This window comes from Manis pentadactyla, chromosome 7 (assembly GCF_030020395.1).
Source record: "Manis pentadactyla isolate mManPen7 chromosome 7, mManPen7.hap1, whole genome shotgun sequence".
NCBI classification, from domain to species: Eukaryota; Metazoa; Chordata; class Mammalia; order Pholidota; family Manidae; genus Manis; species Manis pentadactyla.
The window spans coordinates 15,507,583-15,531,847 of record NC_080025.1 but is presented as its reverse complement, the minus strand read 5'-3'; the positions used below and the strand labels follow the sequence as shown (position 1 = coordinate 15,531,847).

General features: G+C 37.4%; 1 protein-coding gene across 6 annotated transcripts in view; it reads left to right on the top strand.

Moving 5' to 3' along the window:
* The window catches only part of TUSC3 (tumor suppressor candidate 3), a 193,907-nt gene that overhangs the window by 167,161 nt on the left and 2,481 nt on the right, over positions 1–24,265 (top strand). For 2 of the 6 annotated variants that reach the window (XM_036894311.2, XM_036894313.2), the window contains exons 8-10: positions 9,743–9,817; positions 13,255–13,345; positions 19,973–20,035. In XM_036894311.2, the coding sequence (XP_036750206.1) occupies positions 9,743–9,817; positions 13,255–13,345; positions 19,973–19,991 (185 nt within the window). In that variant the 3' untranslated portion in view covers positions 19,992–20,035. The remainder of the gene's footprint in view (positions 1–9,742; positions 9,818–13,254; positions 13,346–19,972; positions 20,036–24,265) is intronic. The other 4 variants (XR_008998701.1, XM_036894312.2, XM_057505148.1 and 1 more) reach the window with 2 other exon arrangements.

Genomic DNA, 24,265 nt, shown 5'->3' with positions numbered 1-24,265 from the left:
AAAATTAATGATGGATGCAAGTTGAAGATAATTTTAGTTAGATCCTCTAAGTCTCCTATAATGTGCTAACATTTTTTTCAACATCTGTTCTCATTTGTCTTTAAATCGACAATCTTGATTTTCTTCCTAGATACAAAAGTAAACTAACATCATGTGCAATTGAGAATGGATTATAATGTAATGCAAATGTATTTGTTACTAGTTCAGTAGGCTGCTCAGATGCTCAGTGCCTCTGGGTATTGTATATAATTTACACAAATAGCAGTTTCTGTTTTCATGTGGGAGCATGTCAATATTTTGACATGAAATACTTTTTAAGCAGAAAAATGATTGACAGGATCAGCAGAAAACCCATAGAGTGTGTACAGTATGAAGTGTATTACTATGCTTTTAATCGATACAAGTGTGCAAAGTAATACATATACTAGATCGTGTGTGTGTAGACATAAGCATTAATAATCTCAGAACAATAGGAAAGTCTCAGAAACTTTATAGTTTATCCACTACATATTTGCATCTCTTAATCCTCTTTTAATGTTGGAACTCTTCAATAAGGCGCAGACAAATGGCTACACCATCAGTTTAGTGACAGAAACACATCTGCTATTTCAGAGTTAAAGTTAGAATCACCCAGATTCGTAGGTCTTTCATTAGTCAGCCTCCCATCCAGTGAACAAAATGCTGCACATTAAATCTGACACATGATCATCTAGCTTCTTCCTCTTTCTAAAAATGAATGCTCTAAAGAATTTTTATGTTACAAATTTGATTTTTTTCCCAAAATGTTAAGCATTATGTGGGCTTTTTTCATTGATACATTGGAACTTAAGCTAAGTAATTCTCAACACTCAAAAGCTTTAAAAGTTAAAAGAGATGGAGTTTTGGTTAGTTTAAAGCTATTTTAGTTTATTCATATATCATAATTATAGCCATCAAGTTTAAAGTAGGTTCATAGCTCTTTTCTTGGTAAAGCCTAGAAATACCACTTTCACAAGAAACATTCTCATAATGAGATAAGCTTGTTCTCTGGCACTATTTGCTTTCTAATAAAATATTTTACCTAGGGGTTTTAAACAACCTATAAATAGTAGTCCCTTTGTTTTAAAATCCCTTCTTTGGGGCTATAGGCATAAGGGTTTGCTAAGTTCTTGCATTTCTCTATTTTCAAGTTAAGAAAAAAACTAACTTCCTCTCAGCTTTAACAGTTCATAGTACTTTGGCACTGCCTCAGATCCTCTGCAGCAGGAGTTGGCAAACTGAAACTAGTGTGGGCCAAATCCAGCCTACTTTTTTGTAAGTAAAGTTTTATTGGAACATAGACACACTTATTCATGTATAATTGTCTATGATTACTTTGCACTGCAACAGCAGAGTAGTAGCAATAGATCATAGAGCTCAGCCAGCCAAAAATATTTACTTTCAGCATTTTACAGAACAAGTTTGCGAACTACTGCTCTTTAGGGTGTGGCTGATGAAACAAATACTCTCAACCTAATTACCCCCAGGACAGTTGCTATTACTCTTTATCTTTCATTCCCTATATTTCTCTTCTTTACTATTTGTTTTGAAGAGATGAGATTATATTGGTTATATACAGTTTATTTTCATTTGACATAAAATTCTTTGTAGACACTGTATACAGACACAGTGTTAAAATAGAACTAGCTGTTTTGTAACTTTATTCTTCTCTGTACCATTTTCATATAAGCCTGTGACATCATCCTCCATCCACACACACACACACACACACACACACACACGCCTGTAACTTTCACTCACTAGCTTTGTGGCTTTGCAGAAGTAATTCACACCAGTTTGGGCTTTAGTTTCCTTCTTTTTAAACTCAGGATAATACCTGTGTCTAAGTGTACTTGGTAATGGTAACGAACTGAACCAAACAAAGTTTCTGCTCTTTAAGGGCTAACAGTGTAGTGGCCAGAAAGACAGTAAGTAAATTTAAAAAAATGAAATCTGAAATTTCTTTCAAAACCAGTGTATAGAGAAAAACAAAGCAGGAAAAAGGAAGTAGAGAGGTCAGAGGCGACTTCTCTGATGTCATTAGGACAAACACCTCAAGGAAGTGATGGAGCGAACTGTGTGGATGTCTGCGAGGAGAGCATTTCAAGCAGGGAAACAGCAAGTGCGGAGATGCCAAGGCAGAGGGGTTCTCGTGCTGGGAGAACACCTATGACCAGAGTAAGAGCAGACAAGCGTACAGAAGTATGTGCAACGGGACAGGGTGCAAATAATGGCCGGCCTTGAGGCTATTTTGAGGTCTTTAGAGTTTACCTAGTGTGAGAGAGAAAGCAATGGGAGTGTTCTGAGCAAAGCATCACGGGGCCTGGCTTAATCTAAAATATTAGGAAAAAGAATGTTTTTAAGACAGGGATAGGAATTAATTTCATAGGAAACCATTACTGAAAATCATATAGCAAAAGATGAGCAATATTACCATATTAAAATAAAAACCTTCTATATGACAAAACAATTTTAAAAACAATAGAATTATGTCAGTGTTGTGGCAGAATGGGTCGTTCTTTTTTTCTGTCTCTTTGGTTTACAACTAACTGGACATCCATAACCAAACAAAAGAGGACATATCACATGGAAGAAAGAGTAAGCAATTCGGAGGATAGGAATTCAGAAATGGCTCAGTTGGAAGAGAAGAGAAAACCGAGGTGTTTAAAAAGAGAAGGAACCCTGCAAGAGCTATCAGATTCTATCAGATAAGGAAATACAATAGTGCATCAGAGGAGAAGAGAGGAAGAAGGGCAGAGATAGTCTATTTAAAGAAATAATATCTGAGGACTCCCCAAACCTGTGGAAGGAACTAGATATACAAGTCTACCAAGCTAAGAAAACACCTTATTAGCTCAATTGCAAAAAGAACTTTTCCCAGATGCCTTATAATACAGATGACAAATACCAATGATAAAGAATTTTTCAAAGTAGCCAGGAAAAATAAAATCTATGAAGGAACTTTCACTAGACGATCACTTTACTTCTCAGCGGAAACTCGACATGCCAAGAAAGATCGAATGATTTATTCACCATATTGAAAAATAAAAATAGCCACTCAAGAATACATTAACCAGCAAAGTTATCTTTCAGATATGAAGAAGAATAAGGACTTTTCCCAAATAAAAACTGAAGGAAGTCACCACCACAAGACCTGCCTTGGAAGAAATGCTAAAAGGAATTCTTCAAGATGATAGGAAAAGATGCTAATTAGTGATGCACAAAAACATAAAAGTAAGGAATACTCTGTTAAAAGTTGAAGGGGATTAATGGGCATTATGATTAGCAATCACAATATAGGTAGGTCACAGGGAAGGCAGTACAGCACAAAGACAAATAATGACTGTATAGCATCTTATTATGCTGGACAGTGATTGCAGTGGGGTGGGAGACTTGGTAATATAGGTGAATGTTGAAACCACAATGTTGCTCATGTGAAACCTTCATAAGAATGTGTGTCAATGATACCTTAATTAAAAAAAAAAGTTGACAGAGAGTCACAATTAGAAAAGTGTAACTCTTATTTAGAATACTGTGTTAACCACCTAATTACAGTATAAAGGAAAAAGCATTAAAAATAACCTTTACTATTATTTCTTAATGAATTCACAGGAGAAAAAGAGGCAACTTGTGCTGTCAAAATATAAAAGGGGAGAAACAAAAGGGTGGAGCCTTTATAGGTTAATAAAAATAAGATACTCTGCTGATAGCAACTTATCTGTGGAATGTTTCATGTAAGGCTCATGGTAACCACAAGCAAAAATCTTAAGTACAGATAGGAAACATAAAAAGGAAGATTGAACAATTCACTATAGAAAACTACAAATTTACAAAGGTTAACACAAAAGAGGGAAAAAGAAACAATGGAGATACAAAATAACCAGGAGGCAAGACAAAATGGCAGCAGGATGTTGTAATGGTCTCACCTTTTCCTACAGATACACATATAACAATAACAATATTATACACACACAGCAGTAATAGTAGTATAACTCTATTTGGGTTCCCTCACCTGACTCTAGTGTGTAAGTATGTGGGAGGGGTCTTCCCACACATAGTACCAAGTAATTCTCGAACACCAGCAGGGTGTCCGAGAACTCAATTCTCATGCCGTCTGCTGGGAGACAGCACCAGATTCCCCAGGTTAAGGGCTCCGTCCTACGACTGCCCTGTATCCCCAACTCCAGATACCAGTTGCAAGCCCCAGGCAGTTACCTGTGCTTCTGACCTACTGGCTATAGACTGGAGGTTCCCATAACCTTCCCCTTGGGTTTGATTAATTTGCTAGAGGGGCTCACAGAACTCAAAATATTTACCAGTTCAATGAAGGATACCATAAAGGATACAAGTTAACAGGCAGATGAAGAGAGACAGAAGGCAAGGTCCCAAATAAGGGGGCTTCTATCCTTGTGGAGCTGGGGGCCTGGCTCGGTGGCTCATGGAGGTGTTCTGGTTCCCCAAGCATAGAAGCTCCCTGACTGAGAAACAGGATCCAACAGAGCAGAGAGCGATAAGCTTGTCTCAGAGGGTTTTGTGAGGGCTTCATTGCATAGTCATGGTTGACTAAATTATTGGCCACTAGATGATTCAACCTCCAGCCCCTGCCCTTGGGTGGGGTCCAAAAGTCTCTCATTAACATGACAAAGCACCACTTTATCTTTAAGACTGCAGTGTTTTCAGGAACTGTGGATGAAAACCAAGTGTACCTGGGAAATATGTACCTGGTCATCTGAATGACCAAATAGTTTTTTTTCTTGTGACTCATTACCAAAAGTCCTCACATATTAATAATCACACTAATTGTAAATGGACTGAATTCACCAATCAAATGGCACAGAATGACTGAATGGGTTAAAAAACAAAAAGCAACCAACTATATGTTGCCTGCAAGAGATTCATTTCAGGTCTACAGACTCAATGTATGCTCAAATGATGATGTAGAAGAGGAAATTCCAAGCAAGTGGAAACCAAAAGAAAGCAGAGTTAGATCTACACATATTGGACAAACTAGGCTTCAAGCCAGAAACAGTAACAGGAGACTAAGGAGGTCATTGCATAATGATAAAGGGGTCAGTACATCTAGAAGTTGTAATAATAATAAATATGCATGTGCCTAAAACATCAGAGCCCCAAAATATATTAGGTAAATACTAAAATATCTGAATGGAGAAATAATACAATAATATTAGGGAACTTCAGTTTCCCACTATCAGCAATGGACGGGTCATCCAGATAGAGAATCAACATGGAAGTGTTGGAATTGATCCATATTTTAGAACAAATGGACTTAATAGATATATGTAGAACATTCCATCCAACCGCAGCATAATAAACATTCTTCTCAAGTGCTACACATGGAAAATTCTCCAGGATAGGACACAAAACAAGTCTTAGCAAATTTAAGATTTAAATCATACCAACTCTGTTTTCTGACCACATGGTATGAAACTAGAAAACAACCAGAGGAAAGCTGAAAAATCTACAAATATGTGGAGCCTAAGAACACTTCTAAACAACCAATGGGTTAAAAAGAAAGTAAAAGGGAACTTAAAAAAAAAAAAAAAGCCTTGAAAACAAATGAAAAGGGAAATAAAACACATCAAAACTAATGGGATGCAGTAAACTGTCTGAAAGGAAACTCTAGCAATAAATGCATATAGAAATGACAAGGATCTCAAACAACCTACCTTTACACCTCAAGAAGGTAGAAAAAGAAGCTCAAAGTTAGTAGAAGGATAGAAAAAATAAAATACACAGTATAAATAAATGAACTAGGGAACAAAGAAACAATAGAAAGGATCAGTGAAACTAAAAGTTGATTCTCCAAAAAAATAAAATTGACAAACCTTTACCTCAACTACAAAGAAGAGAGAAGACTCAAAATTAAAAATGAATGAGACATTACAACCGATACTACAGAAATTCTTAGATTTCTTTCAACAGTTATATACCAACAAGTTTCATAACCTAGAAGAAATTGGTACTTTTCTAGCAACACACAACCTACCCGAATCAGGAAAAAATAGAAAATATAAACAAACCAATAATGAGTAAAGATATTGTATGTGTAATCAAAAAACTCCCAACACAGAAAATGGCTTCAGTGTAGAATTCTACCACACATTGAAAGAATTAGCACTAATTCTTTGCAAACTCTTCCAAAAATATTAAGGAATAGGGGACGTTTCCAATGTCATTCAACTACCCAGCTTACCCTGATACCAAAACCAGGTAAGGACACCACAAGAAAACTACAGATCAATATATCCCTGATGAAACTAGATGCAAAAATTGCCAACCAAGTATCAGCAAACCAAATTAAGAACACATAAAAAGTATTATAAACCATGTCCAACTGGGATTTATCCCTGGGATGCAAGGATGGTTCAACATACACTAATCAATACTTGTAGTATATAATGTTAGTAAAGTGAAAGGTAAAAAACACATATTGATCTCATAGAGGCAGAATAAGATTTGATAAAATAAAAAATTATTTCATGATAAAAATCCTCAGCTGATTGGGTATAGTCAGAATATACCTCAACATAATAAAGGTCATATACAAGAAACCTGCAGCTAACATTATGCTCAATGTGGAAAAACTGAAAGCTTTTCCTCTAAGATCAAGAAGATAAGGATGCCCAGTTACCACTCTTATTCAGTATAGTGCTGGAAGTCCTAGCTTGAGCAATTAGACAAGACAAAGAAATAAAAGACATGAAATTGGAAAGTGAGAAGTTAGTTTTTTGCTATTGGCAGGTGATACGATCTTATATATGAAAATTATAAAATCTCAATCAAAAAACTTGGAATTATCAGTGATTTCAGTAAAGTTGCAGGATATAAAGTCAACATACAGACATAAGTTACATTTCATTACACTAATGAAGAAACATTTGAAAAATAAGTAAAGAAAATACTATTCCGTTCACAAGAGCATCAAAAACAAAAAATTTCTTAGAACTAAATGTAACTAAGGAAGTCAAACATCTGTACAATGAAAACTATAGTAATTTGCTGAAAGAAATTTAGATTCAACATAATCCCTATCAAAATGCTAAAGGGATTCTTTACAGTAAAAGAAGAAACAATCCTAAAATTTGTATGGAATTAGACAAGCCCCCCCAAAGCCAAAACAATCCTGACAAGAACAAAGATGAATCACAGTTTCAGGTCTCAACTGTACTACTGAGTTACAGTAATAAAAACATTAATAAGGGCATAAAAATAGACCAGTGGAACATAATAAAGAGCCCAAAATTAAACTTCTGCATTTATGGTTAAGTAATATTTGACAAGGGAGCCAAGAACACTGAATGGGGAAAGGATAATCTCTTCAACATATGGTGTTGAAAAAACTGGATGACAATAGGCAGGAAAATGAAATTGGACCCCTGCCTTACACCACTCACAAAAATTAACAAGAAATGGGTTAAAGACTTAAATAGAAGGTCAGACACATATAAAACTAGAAGAAAAAAGGAACAGGGAAGAAACTCCTCAACATTGGTGTTGGCAGTGATTTTTTTAAAAATATGTCACCAAAAGCACAAAAACAAAAACCAACCAAATTTGACTACATCAAATTTAAAAGGTTCTCTCATTGAAAGAAGCAATTTAAAAACTGAATAGGCAACCGACAGAATGGGAGAAAATATTTGCAAACTATGTATCACACAAGGGGCTAATATGCAAAACATATAAAGAACTCATGCAGTGTCAACAAAGAAACAATTCAATTAAAAATGTGGAACTAGACATATTTCTAAATAAGACATTCAGATGGCCAACAGGCACATGAAAAGATGCTCAGCATCTCTAAAATCATCAGGGAAATGCAAACCAAAACCACAATGAGATTCCACCTCACACTTGTTAGAATGGCTATTGTAAGAAAAAGAAATGACTAGTGTTGTTGAAGATGTAGACATGGCATTAGCAATATTTTTCTGGATCTGTCTCCTTGGGCAAGGGCAACAAAAAAGCAGTTGGGACTACTTTTAATGTTTTGATCATTTTATTATTAGCAATGCTTGACGACTCTGGACTGAGGGAAATTTATATCAGGTGATTGTCCAAAATATTTTTTAAATACACAGATCCTCGAAGTTAATCATACTTACAGTATGAACCTTTCACTCTCTTGCATTATCCTTTTCATGCTATCACTACAACTGAAACTCAAGGAATTCAGGAATGATCTAAATTTTGGTGGTTTTCAAACTGCTTATCGTGGATCCCTAAGAGCTCAGCAGTGGAATATGCATGTGTGTTGGCCAAGGGTTGGCGGGGGAGTAGAGTAGTATTGCATAGGCTGGAAGCGGCTTTTCCTTTGTATACATTAAACTTCCAATTTAGATTGTTTGTTTTCTCCAGAAAAGAGTGCATAAGGATTCCATAAAGAATTGCTGTAAGTAGAAATAGACTGAAAACCATTTGTATAGAACAGTCAGTGTAAGCATAATGACCTAACTGGAGAAGTCAGGCATTTATTACCCAGAAGTGGGTAATATGATATTGAAAACAGATTCAAATATAAGTTGTATAGTTTCTATTAAACAAAAGTTTGGATGGTTATGAACATAGTACAACTCTGCAGAACCTCCTCTGACCTTCTCCACTTAATTGTATAAACACAGCCAGACAATATCCCTTGAGCTTTCCCCATTTGGAGCAGAAGACACGTAGAGGCATCCCGGGCAGGAAACTTGTGGATGCTGGTTGTACATACATAGCGGTAGAAATGAATAAAAGAAATCAATAAAATCGGGCAAGTTCTGAGGAATTTCTGAGCTAAAATAATTTTAGTTTTCATTTTTTAAACCATTAGTCATTTGAGCAGAATACATAATATTTTTCCAGAGTTGATGAGTTCCTAAATCTTAACGTTAGTCTATGTCAAAAATATTTTTAATAACATGGCAAGGAATGTTCTTAGAAAGATTTTGAAAAGCACCCATCATTTTCTTAATCTATGGCATCTTTCAGCATGGAATAACTGACAATGCACATCCTGTAGCAAGCAGACATAACTTTGTGCAGAAGTAATTTTGTGTTCTCATTCCTAAAATACCAAACAATTCAACTGCCTAGACGAAGATCCTGCTAAATTTGTTAGACTGTTTTATTGTGATGTGCTTGTTTACTTTTGCAAGGCTTGTAAATTTCATACCATTAAATTTCCCAAGTGATATAGTACCTTACATTAATGAATATTTCTTAAAATAATCTATTAAACAACCACTAGAAAGTCAAGAAAAAAAGCTATGCATATAAACTCACTGTGAAAAAGGGTGGAGAGGTGGCTTATAGTGAATATATTCTAAATCTAATTCTATGATTTTCAATGAAATGTACAACTGTGACTGTAAATAGTGTACATCTTTAGTATCATTTGCAATCTCACACTGCTTTTGGAAGTCCATATAATTCATACGTGCTATGAAAGTCCTAAAACTTAAGAGGATAAAGAGCATTTAGAATTAGACCTTCAAAATCTCATAAATAATGTTTCAGGTTCTGTGTCTTAAAAATTAAGTCACATTTAAATACACAAAGAATGTTAATTTTATGTTCTGCTATAAAGAGAATAAATTGCATTTACCTCTGTGTGCATTTGTAATGTAACCATTCCGGAACAGAACACATTATGGTCAGATCCAGAAAAACTAACAGATTTCATTCCCATCTATTCCTCCTGTTTCCTTGACAACCGCCACAGATGCTGCTATCACCATGGGGATGGTCCTCCTGAATGAAGCGGCAACGTCCAAAGGCGATGTCGGGAAAAGACGGAGTAAGTCTCTGTGTTGCTATGTTTATAATTTTGTTTTAGTTTTAAGATCACTTAAGTCAAATGGGAAATATAAAAAGTCTTTTGTAAACATAAACTTGTAAAGAAATGTGGTTGAGGAGGTTGCAGTGGGTTTTTTGGGGGGCTGTGGGGGGTTTTTATTTATTGGCTGTGTATGTGCAAATACCTGAAAATTAATTTCTTCCAAAATGAGATTGGGTGATTTTCCGTGGAACTGCATATAAAGGAGCGCCGTCATTTACCCTTGCCAGGGTGCTCTAGACCCACCTTTACTGAAGCTGTGGTCTCCGTAGTGATGTCTGCACTAGGAGAGACAGAAAATTCTGTAGGCAGAGGCTTCAGCGATTCTATCAGCAAATGGTATTATGCCCTCTGCGCCTCAAGAATCAGGCGTGTACTGAAGGGCACAGCTCGGATGGAGCCGTTTTCACATAGCTTTTGTACTGAAATATACATTCCAATCATCTCCGAATCTCTTTGCATCAACATTTAAAAAGAGAATTCGACCAAGTTCTAGTATTTTCTCTCAGAGCAAGTTAACTGTGTATTATCCTTTGATGGAACTGTTCCTCCCATGAAGGCGTAGAAGAAAATACATTTTTGTGAAGTAACATATTTTGGCAGGAAAAGGGAAGAACATGTGGGAAAAATCTGCCCTGAGGAACATAGGTTAGGAAAGGACAAGGACCTTAAATTCAATATCTCTTGCGACGGACCTTTCTATAATTAATATCACATCCCTATGTGGTTCTATGATTATACCTCCTCAAACATATAATTAAAAAATTTCTCAATATGCTTTACATTTCTGAACCCTTGTTTAAAGCCTGTAATTTATGTATGAGGGGCACAGGTATCTGGGAAAGACTAATATTTATTAAGTTTAAAATAAAAATCCAGGCTTCCTTTCTTCATGGGCATTTTAGCTAGGGTGACATACATGTAAGTAAAGCACTGTGACTTCTCAGTATTTAGGTGTCAAGTGTTGACTTTGTTTCTGATGATGCTATCTGTGCACCAGTGTAAAGTAACAACAGAAGAAACAAATATTACTTTGTTTACTTAAGCGTTGTTTAGAGCATCATTTTACAGTGTGTCTCTAAATAATGTGATCTTGGGATTGACAAATAACATTTATGAGGATATATTCCTATGTAGTTATATATTTATCACATACGTTGTATCAAAGTAAGTAATGGTAAGAAATACATAGTGATTTTTGAATCTCACAACATTGGTGATACTGAGTTTCTAAAATCACTACTTCCAACCTTCCTCTTGGCAGATGTTTGTGTGTGTATCACTCCAGCCCCCACCACTGCCAAATTATTCATCCGTTATGTTGTATGAGAGAGAATGAAAGAGACATAGGAAATCTATGTCAAAATTATTCCTTTTGATTCTAGCATGATTTGTATTTTTCATAAAATGCAGCTACTGTGAAGATTATTGCCCAGGTCAGAACGTTTGGTGTCGTCATAGCATTTTCCTCTGACAAGTATGTTGCCTTGCACGGGCTGTGCAGCTGATTCAGCCATTATGGATTCCTCCCTCGGGTCCACTCCTTGCCCTACATGCAAGTACTTGAGTTGCATTATTTTGTCCCTCTGCACAGAATCAAGTAAATATATTGTTTTACTTGATCACATATTTTGATCCTCACTTCCTATTCTGCGGAACCAAATCAGGTTATTGAAGAGTAGCAAGGGGAGTGTTATTCAGCTTCTGGATTTTTTTTTTAAAACAAAGGAGATACAGAGGAAAGGAAGTTTTTCATAAAAATACCAAATGTGGTAAGGCATAGGGTAAGGATACCAGGTAATTAATTGTAGGTTTACCAAGACTATTGTGAGCAAAGGTGTTAATATGGACATCTGGTTAGTGCCTCTTATCTTGGATAGTCTACAATTGTTTTCAAAAGGTGTTTTTCATTTTGTGATATTCAGCAACCTGTTTTTTACTTTATTTTCTGCCAATATTCATTTGAAATTCAACTGCCCGAGCATTGTCTGAAATGATATGTCACGAGGCTGCAGGTGAATGCGATGAAGCGCTCTTGACTTAACAATTTGTACTCAAAACTGAGGACACTGTTCGTACAGTGTTGAATGGAAACTGCCAAGTTTCTAGACCTTTTTCTGCTGATTTCCAGCATTGTAATTAAACCTAGTCCAGAATTTTTAAAAATATATTTCATCATTATAGGAACATACAGAACTGTTTACTTTCCTTTGTGTTCCTCTGCCTTCGTGTGTTTAATCTCTTTCATCTTGTCTTCTCCTTCCTTTCATAATTATTTCAGGTATTTTTCTGTGTTTTTTAAGAACTCCGTGAAACCAGTGAAAGGATACAAGTACTGTGCAAATGTTTAATTCTTAGAAACGCTTAGCTCTTTCTTACTAAGCGATAACTGTAATTTCTACTTATTTATAGATTTCAGTGAATTCAGTTTATTTAAATGTTTTTTCTTTTATTCTAAACATACCTGTAATTGACTTATATTTTTAAGCCTTTAAATTTTATGAACATGTTTAGATTTTACTAGTAATAGCAATGAATCTTATTTAATATCCAAAAATACATATGCAAATAGATATTTTATTATATATATATATGATGTCTTTATCATACACACACACACAGACACATATATATATATATATATAATTTCCATTACCTGCTTACTTTCAAGTAAAATCTTCCTAACCATAATAAAAAAAGAAAGAAAAAAGTTATTTCCCTATTGACGACTTGCCTGGGATAAAGTCACACTGAACCCCGAGGCCACAGCCCAGCACCCGCCCCGGTACCACCGCCTTCTGTTCCTTTGTCAGGAGGAACAGTGAGTCTCCGACGCTGTTTTTCTCCCCCTTTGGCTCTCCAGGGTCTGCCTCCCCTCCCTCTCCCAGGCTTCTGTTCCCAGTACGCTAGGATGAAGTATCTCTAACTAACAGGCTTTTAGTGAAACAATAATATGAAGTCTCATTTCTTTATAAATATTGCATGGCATCTGACCGGAATCAAATAACATGTAGCATCCTAATACTGCAAATGTATTTTTTGCTAATACAGCCAGTGCTTCATAGTGCAGAGGCTAGTGATCTTGTTTGTGGTTTATCACACATTTGATCCCTGTGGGGCATTGTAGTACTTGTAGGAGCTCTGTAAGAGAAGAAAACCTCCCGAAGATTTAGAACAGTCACTTTTGTTGTTTTCATACTCCAAATAGTATATCTTCATTGAGAAGAATGTGGAAAATAATGAGTACGTTGTATTTTGGGGTATCTGGTTTGTTGTACCTATATATGCCATGAACCATTAAATGTAAGTATACTGCAGTTAATTAAATGTATTTAAAAAATATAAACACTTGGGTTGCATGTGTCTAGACACTAACGGCATTTTCTGTCTCTTTCTAGTCATTTGCCTAGTGGGATTAGGCCTGGTGGTGTTCTTCTTCAGTTTTCTACTTTCCATATTTCGTTCCAAGTACCACGGCTATCCTTATAGGTAACAGCATACTAATATGAATGTTCTCATTTTTAACAAATAGAAAAAGACAATGTCAATGGTTAAAATATATTTAAGGATTAATGTAAAGTAGCTAATAATTTGTCAAGTGATTCTAAACTCAGTTAAGCAAGTTTTTAAGCAGCACGTATTCAGCATAGACTATACAAAGGAGCTATAAGGTATGGCTCCTCCTCCAAGCAGTGGTTTCCTTTAAGAGATGTGTGTTATATGTGTACATACACATATGACAAAATGTTTAAGCTTTGTGGAACTTATCAAAATTTTGTCTTCTCTTGGTTATATTTATCATGATTTTGACCTCATTTGCAGTTTTTTTCTCTCACATAAATCTACTGTTCAGTAGCTTTTTTAAATAAGAAAAGCCAATTTGGAAGGGAAACTTAAATGACAAAATGACCTCTGGTCACTACAGGTTGTCATAATAAATATCTCATAAGATTTTCACCAACATAACTGTCATAATCGGAGGTGGGAAGATGTTGAAAATTCATTATGAGACCACATTCGTGTAACTGCACTATAGTTCTGTTAAAGCGCTCTAGAGTGGAGGTGTCCGATTACTGCTATATTTAGGCAGGTTGTCAGTTTGAGTGGCGATGGCCTCATAGCCTCTGTCGCTGGTGGAGCTGATTGGGGCAGCCGGGAAGTGTTCCTGTGGGGCCTGTGCCCCTCCCGCCCCCGCTCTGGCAGGAGCTCATGGGATTTGGGGTCAGGGTCCCCTCTGCAGTCTGTGATGTGGATGAGTTAGTCACAGATGTGCAGTTTATGAATTAGGCATAAGTTCACTTCTTGATCACATTCCTCTCTCAGCTTCTCTTAAAGGAGTCAACATTCCACTTTCTCCTTCTCTAGGGAATAATTCTAGTAGCTTCATCTATCCTGCTCTCTAATGGGGAAGTAAAGGCCCTTCATTTCCTTTCTCAGAGATTTTGAAGACTCTCTGCTGAGATAGTAGATAAAAGCTCATCATACCTTCTATCCCTTCCACATGTGAACTGTACAATTATTTTAAGGGAGTTTCTACCCAGACAGCAACAGTTTATACCTTTCTCTGGAGGCAAAGCTAATCCCATAATGGAGAGAGCTGATCAGGAGGTTATAGTGGAAGGACAAGGCTCTGTATTTTCTCATATAAGCAGAGCCACATTTTCCAGTCTCTTCTTCCCACATCCATTACAAGTAAATATACAAAAAAAAAGAAAGAAAGTTAAAAAAACATGAGAGTCAAATCTGAGCTGTGGGATCATCTGCCTTAAATCCTGGTTGCAATGTCAGTGAATTTTTTAAAACATTACTTCTGAGAGCAGCAAGATTAGTTAGACAAAAATAAAGTCTCTACTTTCTTCATTCCTTTCTTAGCAGATAGCGAGCCAATTTTGCTTTTGAAAATGTGAAATGATCAGACTAATCAAATCCAAGATTAAACATACCCAAGAAACATGAAGTTATGTCTTTCCTTCCCCTACCCTGGGATTGAGAATCACGGTTCTGTATGATCTGAGTCTTGGTTGGACACACATGTATTCTACAATGTAATCTGTAAATTAAGAGAAATGGAAATCTTCTACGTCTTTTATCTAGGATGCCACAAACACTTAAAAGTTATTTCATTTGATTTTCTAGCACTTACAGTGTGTTAAATAAAGGCTGCATCTCTATGTTTATGAAAGGTAAAGGATGTAGTAAGATTCTTAAATCCTATTTAGTTGGCGGGCAGAAAATGAAGGAAGCTCAAGAGCAAATTCCAGCTTTCCTTGTATATCAGAGCATTTAATCATAACTGGAGTGTCATTCTTTATCTAGATTGTTCTCTCACATATAATGACTGGGAAAGATAGGAAAGAATTACATTTTTACGAGTTCCATAGAACAACATTACATATGACAGCACTATTTTTGTTATATGAAGAGCTTAAGTTTGTACTTTTTTCCAAGGAGTAGTTCTCATTTAGTACAGTAACTCTCCGATAGTCTAGTTCTTTACCAGGAGTGGACCTATAAATCACGTGGGAAGCTTTCTAACATACATACCCTAGGCCTCACCTGGATACACACAGTGAGCATTCTGCACCGGTGCACGCCTGCTCATTTTGTTTCCCCATGTACGTGGCACTGAACACTCATACCGTGTAACAGTCCCCCTCCTTTGCCAAGTCCCCACCAGGCTAAACAAGGAACGGGCTTGCTGTCAGGTGGCCTCTCATGGGGCTGGAAATGCCAAAAAAATTTCTTGTAAGAAGTGAGAGGTGGAAATCACGCCCCTGAGCGGTTTGTGAGTATGAAATTTAGCATGATATAGATGAAAATCCACAAGAAGGAACTGCAGAAAAACAGAATCAGAACAGAGCTAACAAAGGGGCTTTAGGAGCCAGACAGCAATGCTGAGTACGGTGTGGCTTCACCAAGAAATGAAGGCGGGATCCTGGCTGTCCAAGCAGCCCTTTCCAACTCTGTGTCATTTGCTGTGTCACTGCGTGACTCAGTCACCCAGCTTGTCCACTGCCCACGGATTCTTTCAGCCTTACTCTCTCACCACATCACACTGAAGCCTTCCGGTATTCTTGTCAGCCTCTCAAGAGCTTTCATGTGATCCGGGTTTCTACGCTCCGTCTTTCCCATGGATACAGTGGTGAGCTGTGTATTGCCCTCCGTGAATCCTTACACACTCCTGCATCATCCCCCTCTGCGCACTCACTTAACCTCTGCTGCTGTCAGTGTGTAGAGGATATACGCTCCCTTCAGTGCATTTCCAGCATCCCTCTGAGCTAACAAAATATACTACAGGGAAGCCATAGGAGCAAAACAGTAACAATTTTACATTTGTACAGTTGTATTCCTTTGCGTTAGTCTAGTACATGGATGTATGCAACAACTACCTTAATACCGGTATATGTTGTTTTGGGCTTTTTTCCCGTTGTATCATTTTCCTTCTAAATAAGGCTTCTTTTGTTTTTTCTATGAAATGTGATTAGTTCTCTTGTGAATGATCATAACAAATAGATAAACATCAAAAGCAGGGGTTACTAAAAGAACTGCAGAGTTTATATACCAGAGATTTGGATAAATCCTGAACTAAATTCTAAAAATCTGATAGTATAGGGAAAAAATATATGACTAGTTCACTGGAGAAAAAGCAAAGTTGATGGCGGAAACATAAGGCAGAGAGGAAATAAGTGAAAGAAAGGAAAACAGAAAAAATTCTGGTAATAGTTGAAAGATGAGATGTTGATAAAGAAAAAGAGGCTTTTTCCCCCTGAACTACCCTGGTGAGAAGCCTGGTAAATTGTGAACATAGCATCACATTCTTCCCAGTCACTTTGCAGTCCCAGAAACATTCATCTGTGGCACCAGCATTATAGTACTTAATAAAAACAAACAAACCTTTCCCATATCGGACGGTGACAGTGTGTAAGGAAGGAGAGAATGAGATACAGGACACCGTCATTACAGGAAGAGGAAAATCTGGAAAACATTCTCCAGAAGGAATGTCCTGGCCTGAGTACTTGTGAAAAAAAATTTGTGGATGTCCGTCTTCAAAGAAAGTTAGGACCTACTGTATTGAGTCATAACCCCTGGGGAGCAAGAGCTAAATCAATCCATTCATTCATGCAGACACACAGTGCAGTATGCGTGCAGAAGAAGAAAAGCGTTTCTCAGCCAAGACTATGGCCCTGACTTTGAGATGAGCTAAGGACAAATAGTTATTTTCCTTCAAAACATGGAAAACCTCCCACTTTTGCCTACTTTAGACAGTACTTTGGGTAAGACTCCTGGGATATTCTTGAGTAAAAATGAACATTTGAACATAACACCATGTACTAATTTAAAAATAACTTTTAGCCAGAGCATCAACTCCAATGCCAAAGTACTCACATGGGTGAAATGCCTTATTGAGGCTTCTATAGCCTTCACTGCCTTCCTTTTAAATTTTAACTTTTGCACCAAAAAATACCATGATACACACAACTATGTCCAGAATTATCTTTATGCTAATTTTTGCTTTAGTCCCTTACAAATTATAAATCCCTTTTATCTTCAACATTTAATTTCTTCAATATTGAGTGATCCTTTTAATTGATTTTGATTTTGATTTTAATCTTAAACCTCACAAAACCTTAAGTATTTATGCCTGTCATCAGGCATCATTATGTTTTCTCAATACTTCACACTGCTATTCTTTTTCTTGGTTCTATGTACTTGCTGAAGGGGATAAAAGTCTACTTTAAATGTTTATTCTATTTCCTTAAATCTTCCCCACATTTTAGTCTTAAAGGGTTTTTTCCCTACAGTAGCAATATGTTCCACACCATTTCACACCACTAAATTCTTCCAGAATGTCTTTTAAGTTTCAGTAAGCAAACTTCCCCAATTTAGATCTGTGTGACCTTGGACATGTTACTTAACTTTTCTAAACCTTGGTTTTTCATTTGTAAATGGAAAATATTTTATCTATTTCACTTGTCTATTATATTGATGACAGGAGAGAATGCATGTGAATCCCTCAGCATGTTGCCTAGTACACAAAGGCACATAGCATTAATTACTCAATAAATATTTGATGCTAATTACCATTAATTCTGATATAAATATTTTAAACTCTTTTATATTTAATCTACTTCTCCTAAGCAGGATTTTTCCTCACACTGAGTATTAAGTAACTGTTGTTTTCTATCTGTATGATACAGTTGAGTGAAGAGCAGATTTTCCCTGAACCTTTTGATGAACTTAATTGGGCTTCTGAGTCCCTTGAAACTACCGGGGAAATATCAAGATTATTAAGAATTTGATCTAATTACCATCTGAGCCACAGTTCAAAAGAAGAAATCATATTCCAATGGTAGCACTAAATTCATTTTATGTGTTAAATAAAGATTAACTTTAGGACTTACCGCATTTTTTTAAGAAGAGCAAAATGTTAGTAGCAATATATGATAGTCTTAAATTATGTCATTACTTTCCCAATATTTTCCACTGACACACTTTGACCCATAAAAGTTTTCTTCAAAAATTTTCCGAAAATATGTTTATGACACAGGTCTCTCCTTTAGTAGGAAAATTACAGGAACATTCTCTATTAGTTCTATCACTTTGCTTCAAAACTCTAAAATCTATTAGTTGTGAGAGGTACTGTGGCATAATGGGAGAATAATACATAGAATCAGAAGACCTGAGTTCAATATGTATTTTGTATATTAGTTAGGAACTCTGTCTCTGTGGTCACACAATTCTGAGTTTAAATCTTAGATGTTCTCTTCACTGACTTGGACACTTGCAGTTAGTTACTTAAGTTCTCTGAGTATCATTTTTCCTCACACCTAAAATAGTGTTTTTATGGTGTTGCAGACATGCTTAACTGTTAAATTTGTCTCTTACCGTGTCTCTATCTTTTGCAAGATATTTAACATTGTTAAGCCCATTTCTAAACTTGGCACCTCCAAAGGTTGTGGGGGTAAATTATATAATCAATTTGTAGGGTCTGAAACACAGCCTGCTCTCACTAACTGAGTTGTCCCACCTACCTCTTATCTGTAGCAGCCATTTAGCACTTGATAACTGAGTAGCACTTCATGACATTACGTTTTTCATTAAGTGTTCATATATAACTTATTTTTTGAGTATTGAATTCCTTTTCATTCTAGAATATTATAAGGTATTTTATAGAAAGATCCTTGAAAATCTAGTAGGTGCTCTTCACATACTTGTTAATTGAATTTGCTTATTTAAAACATTTATTTAAATTCATTTCTTATCAAAATGCAACAGGAACCATTAGGGTAGAAACATAGGAAAAGAGCCCTCGTTTGCCGCACTGCACAGCTCTGGGGCACGGACATACCCGATGACACTCCACGGAGTTGTCGGGTCGCTCCCCACACCTAAAGGGGTTTGTGGTGTGTGGGAAGATAATCATTCCAGAAACCTGAGCTCTAGAGATAGTTATTGCAACCTCACATTGACTCTGACCTGGCTGGCATCAAAAAAAAAAGCAGAACAAAAATATGTATTAAGCTTATAATGGACATGGAAACTATCTTCCCTTGTCTTAAAAGGTACTTGTAATTCATGATGCCCTTGGTTATTCTGAGAAATGATGAATAAGGAAAAAAGTGGATTGACATTCAGTAAGTGCAGAGTAACAGTTAGAAATGAATGAGAGTCCTACAAATGGTGAGAAGGTGTGACAGCAGACAAGCACAGCCAGGCAGAAATCCCCAGGATGTACAGAAGGTCAAGCCACCTTCATCTCTACATCTTAGATGTAGATCTCATCTGTAGCAGGAATAGAATACAAAATTTTGAGTTGTACAAAAAACTAATACAGAAATGGTATCAGCTCACAAACGTACCACTGAGAGGAGTTTCCCCGGGGCCGCCTTTCTCGTGCGGAGTCCCAGCTCAGAATGACAAAGGGCCGAAGAGTCGGAGACGGTGCGGTGCCGGAGGTGCTGGAGTGCTGGTAAGGCACCGGTGTCTCGCCCCTTATTAGTTTATCAAGATAAGGAATGTGCTGCTAAGTCTTGAAACGATACTGTGTAAATGGAAATTGAATCTGAAGGACTATTTTTTCCGTATTGTTGTATTTCACTGTGGTGCCCTGGGAAGTGATCTGGACACTGAGTGAGCAGATGTGATGGGGAGCATGGCACTTTAACACTGTAACCCAAGGCAAGTCTTTTCATCTTCTCAGAGCCTCCGTTTTCCTCATTTTTCAAATAATGACCATAGTATTTATCTCAAGTAAAACAAGTTCTAGCAAACTCTTGTTTTGCAAACATAAGACAACTTCGCTGTGAAATCTTATATTGCAGTCAGGCTATTGCACTCAGCGGCCACAGGGACAAGTCCTCGGATAAAAACTGCCAGCAGTATATACTCTGACCTATGGAATCAACTGTTTGGAAGCACAGTATATTTTATTAGGCAACAATAGTCATTTACATGCATATTCCTTCCAATCTAAACAAAATATAATTCCACTTGGTTACTTTTCTTTTGTTACTTTAGGGAGAAAAGCAGAATAGTTGACAGAATATATTTAATTCTGCCTAGAAAAAATGTAATCAAATCTCTTTTCCCCCTAGTAATATAAACCTTAATATCCAAATCAATGAAACAAAAGTCTTCTATATAGGCATTAAGTATTTTTTTTAAATCAGCATTTGATGATTTCAAAAATAGATACTAGGAACCTCTACATAAATCCAAAGTAATTTTTGTAGGAAATTCAGAATCCAGTTTTTTAAAATTTTGCACAGCACATCCCAATGCCCCCGACCTCAGAACGCAGGGTCTGAGCTGACATACACATAAAAGGCAGCCCTAGAGGGCTGTTTCCTGGGTGGAGATGCAGCTTCCTGCCGGGCAGCCCCTCACCATTCAGCAAGGCACTGCCGACCGGAGGGAGGAAGCCCCTGTGGTCTAGGGGGCTTTTTGTTCTTCACCTACCTACGCCCCAGCCCTACCCCCCATACTAACTTTGTTAGTTTTCCCCCAGATGTAGTATTCATGTTCCCGACCATCACCAAATTATAATAACCATGTCATCAAAACTCTGACTAAGTGCCCTTTCTCCGTGTAGTCCTCTGTGGAGAGAAGTGGCCTCCACAGTGGCTATACTTGACAGCTCTGGCCCTGTGTGACTGAATACAGAGAGGTTTCCATTCCCAAAGATGTCCTTCCCTTCTCCTAATCAAGTCCTGAATTTCTTTAGGCCTTTCTTAGATCATTTACTTCAGATTTCCAGACTTCCCTGGATTCAGTAATCTTCTATGACTAAGAAGAGCGCTCCAGGGCATTTGGGTAAGAGGTCCGGCTAGCAGCCATAACGTGCTGCTCCCTTAGCACTTGTCAATATAAAGGTTAGAAACTCCTTAAGGACAATGAGTGACTGAGTTCCACAAACAAACAGGAGTGAAGATTCAACCAGTGGCCTATATTCATGCTGAGTAAAGAAGCAAGGTCTTTCCTCTACATTCTTCTGGATTCCAAAATGAAATCAGCAGCTGCTGCCTAACCACAGACGTGGCTTCTATGACACAGAATGCTGCTGTGTAACCAGGTCTCCCTGACCCTGCCCCAGTTTGAGAACAAGAAAAACAGTGCACAAGAAAATTCTATGAGCTAACGATCTCAGTAGAGAATAACCAGCTCCCAGTTGGACCAAATTCATTCATTCAAGAACACTGTGTGCATTCCTTTTTTTAAGAACACCAAGAACAAATAGAATAATTAATTCAAGATAAGTAAAAACAAACCGCAAACCAATATTTGGTGCCTGTTCAGATACTTCAAACAAAAAGAAAGGAGCACATAAGCTTTACATACAGTGTGGATCCCTGGTGATCAGCCAGTAGCCAGATCCAGACCCCTCATTCTCAACCCACGTAACCATTCCAGCATTTTAAATGACCAGCTACTCTTTGAAACGCAATACCCTGGATTTTGACACTCTTACACCTTCCTTTTTCCTTTTAGATTGCTTCTCAGTCCCAATATATGTGTTAAATCCTGACTTTCCTCCTGAGATCTAGAAGCAGACCTGAATATCACATTAGCCCCTCACCTTCACCAGGTCCAAACCCACCCTCACCTCTCTCCAAACCTGTTGCCTTCCTCCCCACGAGACATTGTTCTCACAGTCATACAAGGTGGAAACCTTGCAGTTATCTTGGCCTCCATCACTTTGTATTACCACCTAGGCTGTCTTATCGGTGTTGGCAGTATCTTCAGACTATCGTCCAGCCTCCTAACCTCCTTACCCTAGAGTAAGCCTCCCCTTACCCTAGAGTAAGGCAGCGTTATTTCTGCGTACACACAGGTTATGTCACTTCTTCGTCAAAACACACTAATAGCTAACAAGAAAGAGGGAAAAAATATGTTCCTTCTGCAAGATACAGATAAGCAAAATGAAGAAAATAAGATTTTTCATAACCCCTCTGCCCAGATTATGAATGTCAACAATTTGGCTGGTATGTATTCTGAACCTAGGAAAGAATTATACCATATATATTTCACGGCATTTTTTTTCTTTTATACTTCAGAGTATACTTCAGTGCCATTAAATAGTCTCCTGTGGTATGGTTTTTCTAGCTATATAATAACTCCAATGTATAAATCACTCTAAAAGTTCTTTTAAATTTGGTTCCATTCAACATACCCTCTGCTTCAGTGCCACGGTCAGCAACTGCTCTCTGTGGCCGAGTCCAACCCACCGCCCAGTTTGTGTGCCATATAAACTAAGAATGTTTTTTACAATTTTAAATCATCAGGGGGAAAAAATGGAATATTCTGTGGCATGTGAAATTTATGGAGAATCCAGACTTCATTGTCTGTGAATAAAGATTGATTGGAGCTCAGCCAGATTCATTTCTTCATGTATCATGTGTGGCTGTTTTTTTTCACTCCAACAGCTCAGCTGAGTAGCTTCCACAAAGATGTATGATCCACAGTTTTTAAAATGCTTTCTGGCATTTTTACAGAAAATGTGCTGACTCTGGGTTTAGTCATATTGAACACAATGCCTAATGTATTTTCGCACTTGTTACCTGCCCTCATTCAGCAGCTGTAGCCTAGGCCGTTGTCCCTTCATTTCACTTGTTCTCAAGAGTTTTGGTTGGTTTTGTTTTTTAATTCCCACTCGCCATCCTGTCAGGCGTGCTACTGTGTCACATCTGAATGTATCCAGATCGTACTCTCTAAAGAGAAACACGATGGCCGTGACTTCCAGTCATTCCATTTCTTGCAATGACCTATGCACCATATTCATGTACACAGTAGGTGACCCATGAATCTTTGCTGGACATGAATGAGACTGACCTTTTTGTCCTGAATTTGTGAAAAGAACTGACACTTTTCTGTAGAAAAATGTATTTTGAATATCAAATAATGCAGTGGCTGATGACCTTTTGGAAGATCACTTTTCAGCAAGCCAAGGACCGCATTTCTATTCAGACCCTGAGTGTTTGCTAGTGTGAGGGAGCAGCTAGGAGAGTGCCAGCCAAAAGAAGTGTTTGAGATCTTCGCCCCATTCCTTTTCTGCAGACACAGTGCCCTTCTGCATCCCTGATGGGCTTTGAGCAGCGGTCGAGTTACACCGACCTGAAGGGTACAGGGCATCCCTCAGCTAGAGAGGGCATCCTGGGGGAGTGTTTGGGCATGTCGGGCCTGCTAGGTGACCTTCCTGTGCACAGCTCAGCACCCTTGCCAAGAGCCTCTATCTTCTGTTGCTCCCTGACTTAAAGCTGACCATGCCTGAGCTTATTTCAGCATAAGCTGAAGGTCATGATGGCCAGTGTTATGCATGTGCAGACCACCATGACCTGTACTGAGATTCACTGATGATGGGGTGGAGGGGAGTCCAGACAGAAGCTGACGGGGTCACCCAAGGCTGCTTCACTCACTGAGGAAACAGACTACAACCCTGAAAGTCCATTCCAAATAAGAGGAATACATCCAGGTTTTGGTGTTCTCAGCAGTTTTGCATGATACAAAGCATTTTTTACATTCTGGTGGTAAGCATTATTAGGAAAGATTATATCCAAGCACTGTTAGAAGCATAAATCTATAAGAACTGTTATATTATACATCACAATTATTAGACAGGTAAATGTGGTAGAGGAAAAAAATATATTCAGACCCTGATGGATAGGAATGAGAGATTACTCTCTTGAGTGCTGAAATCAATATAAAATGTTCACACTGGAACAGACCCTGAACATTTAATATTTATATAATGAAAGTAAAAATCAACTATTGAATAACCTAGAGAATAATAATTCATAGTTTTCTAAAAAACGTTTTAGCTAAGAAAACATTTTTGACATTTTTTTGCTTCAAGTCTTTCCAATGTCTTGAACAAACACTTGTAAAGTTCTTACCACTTTTTATGAAAAAGAT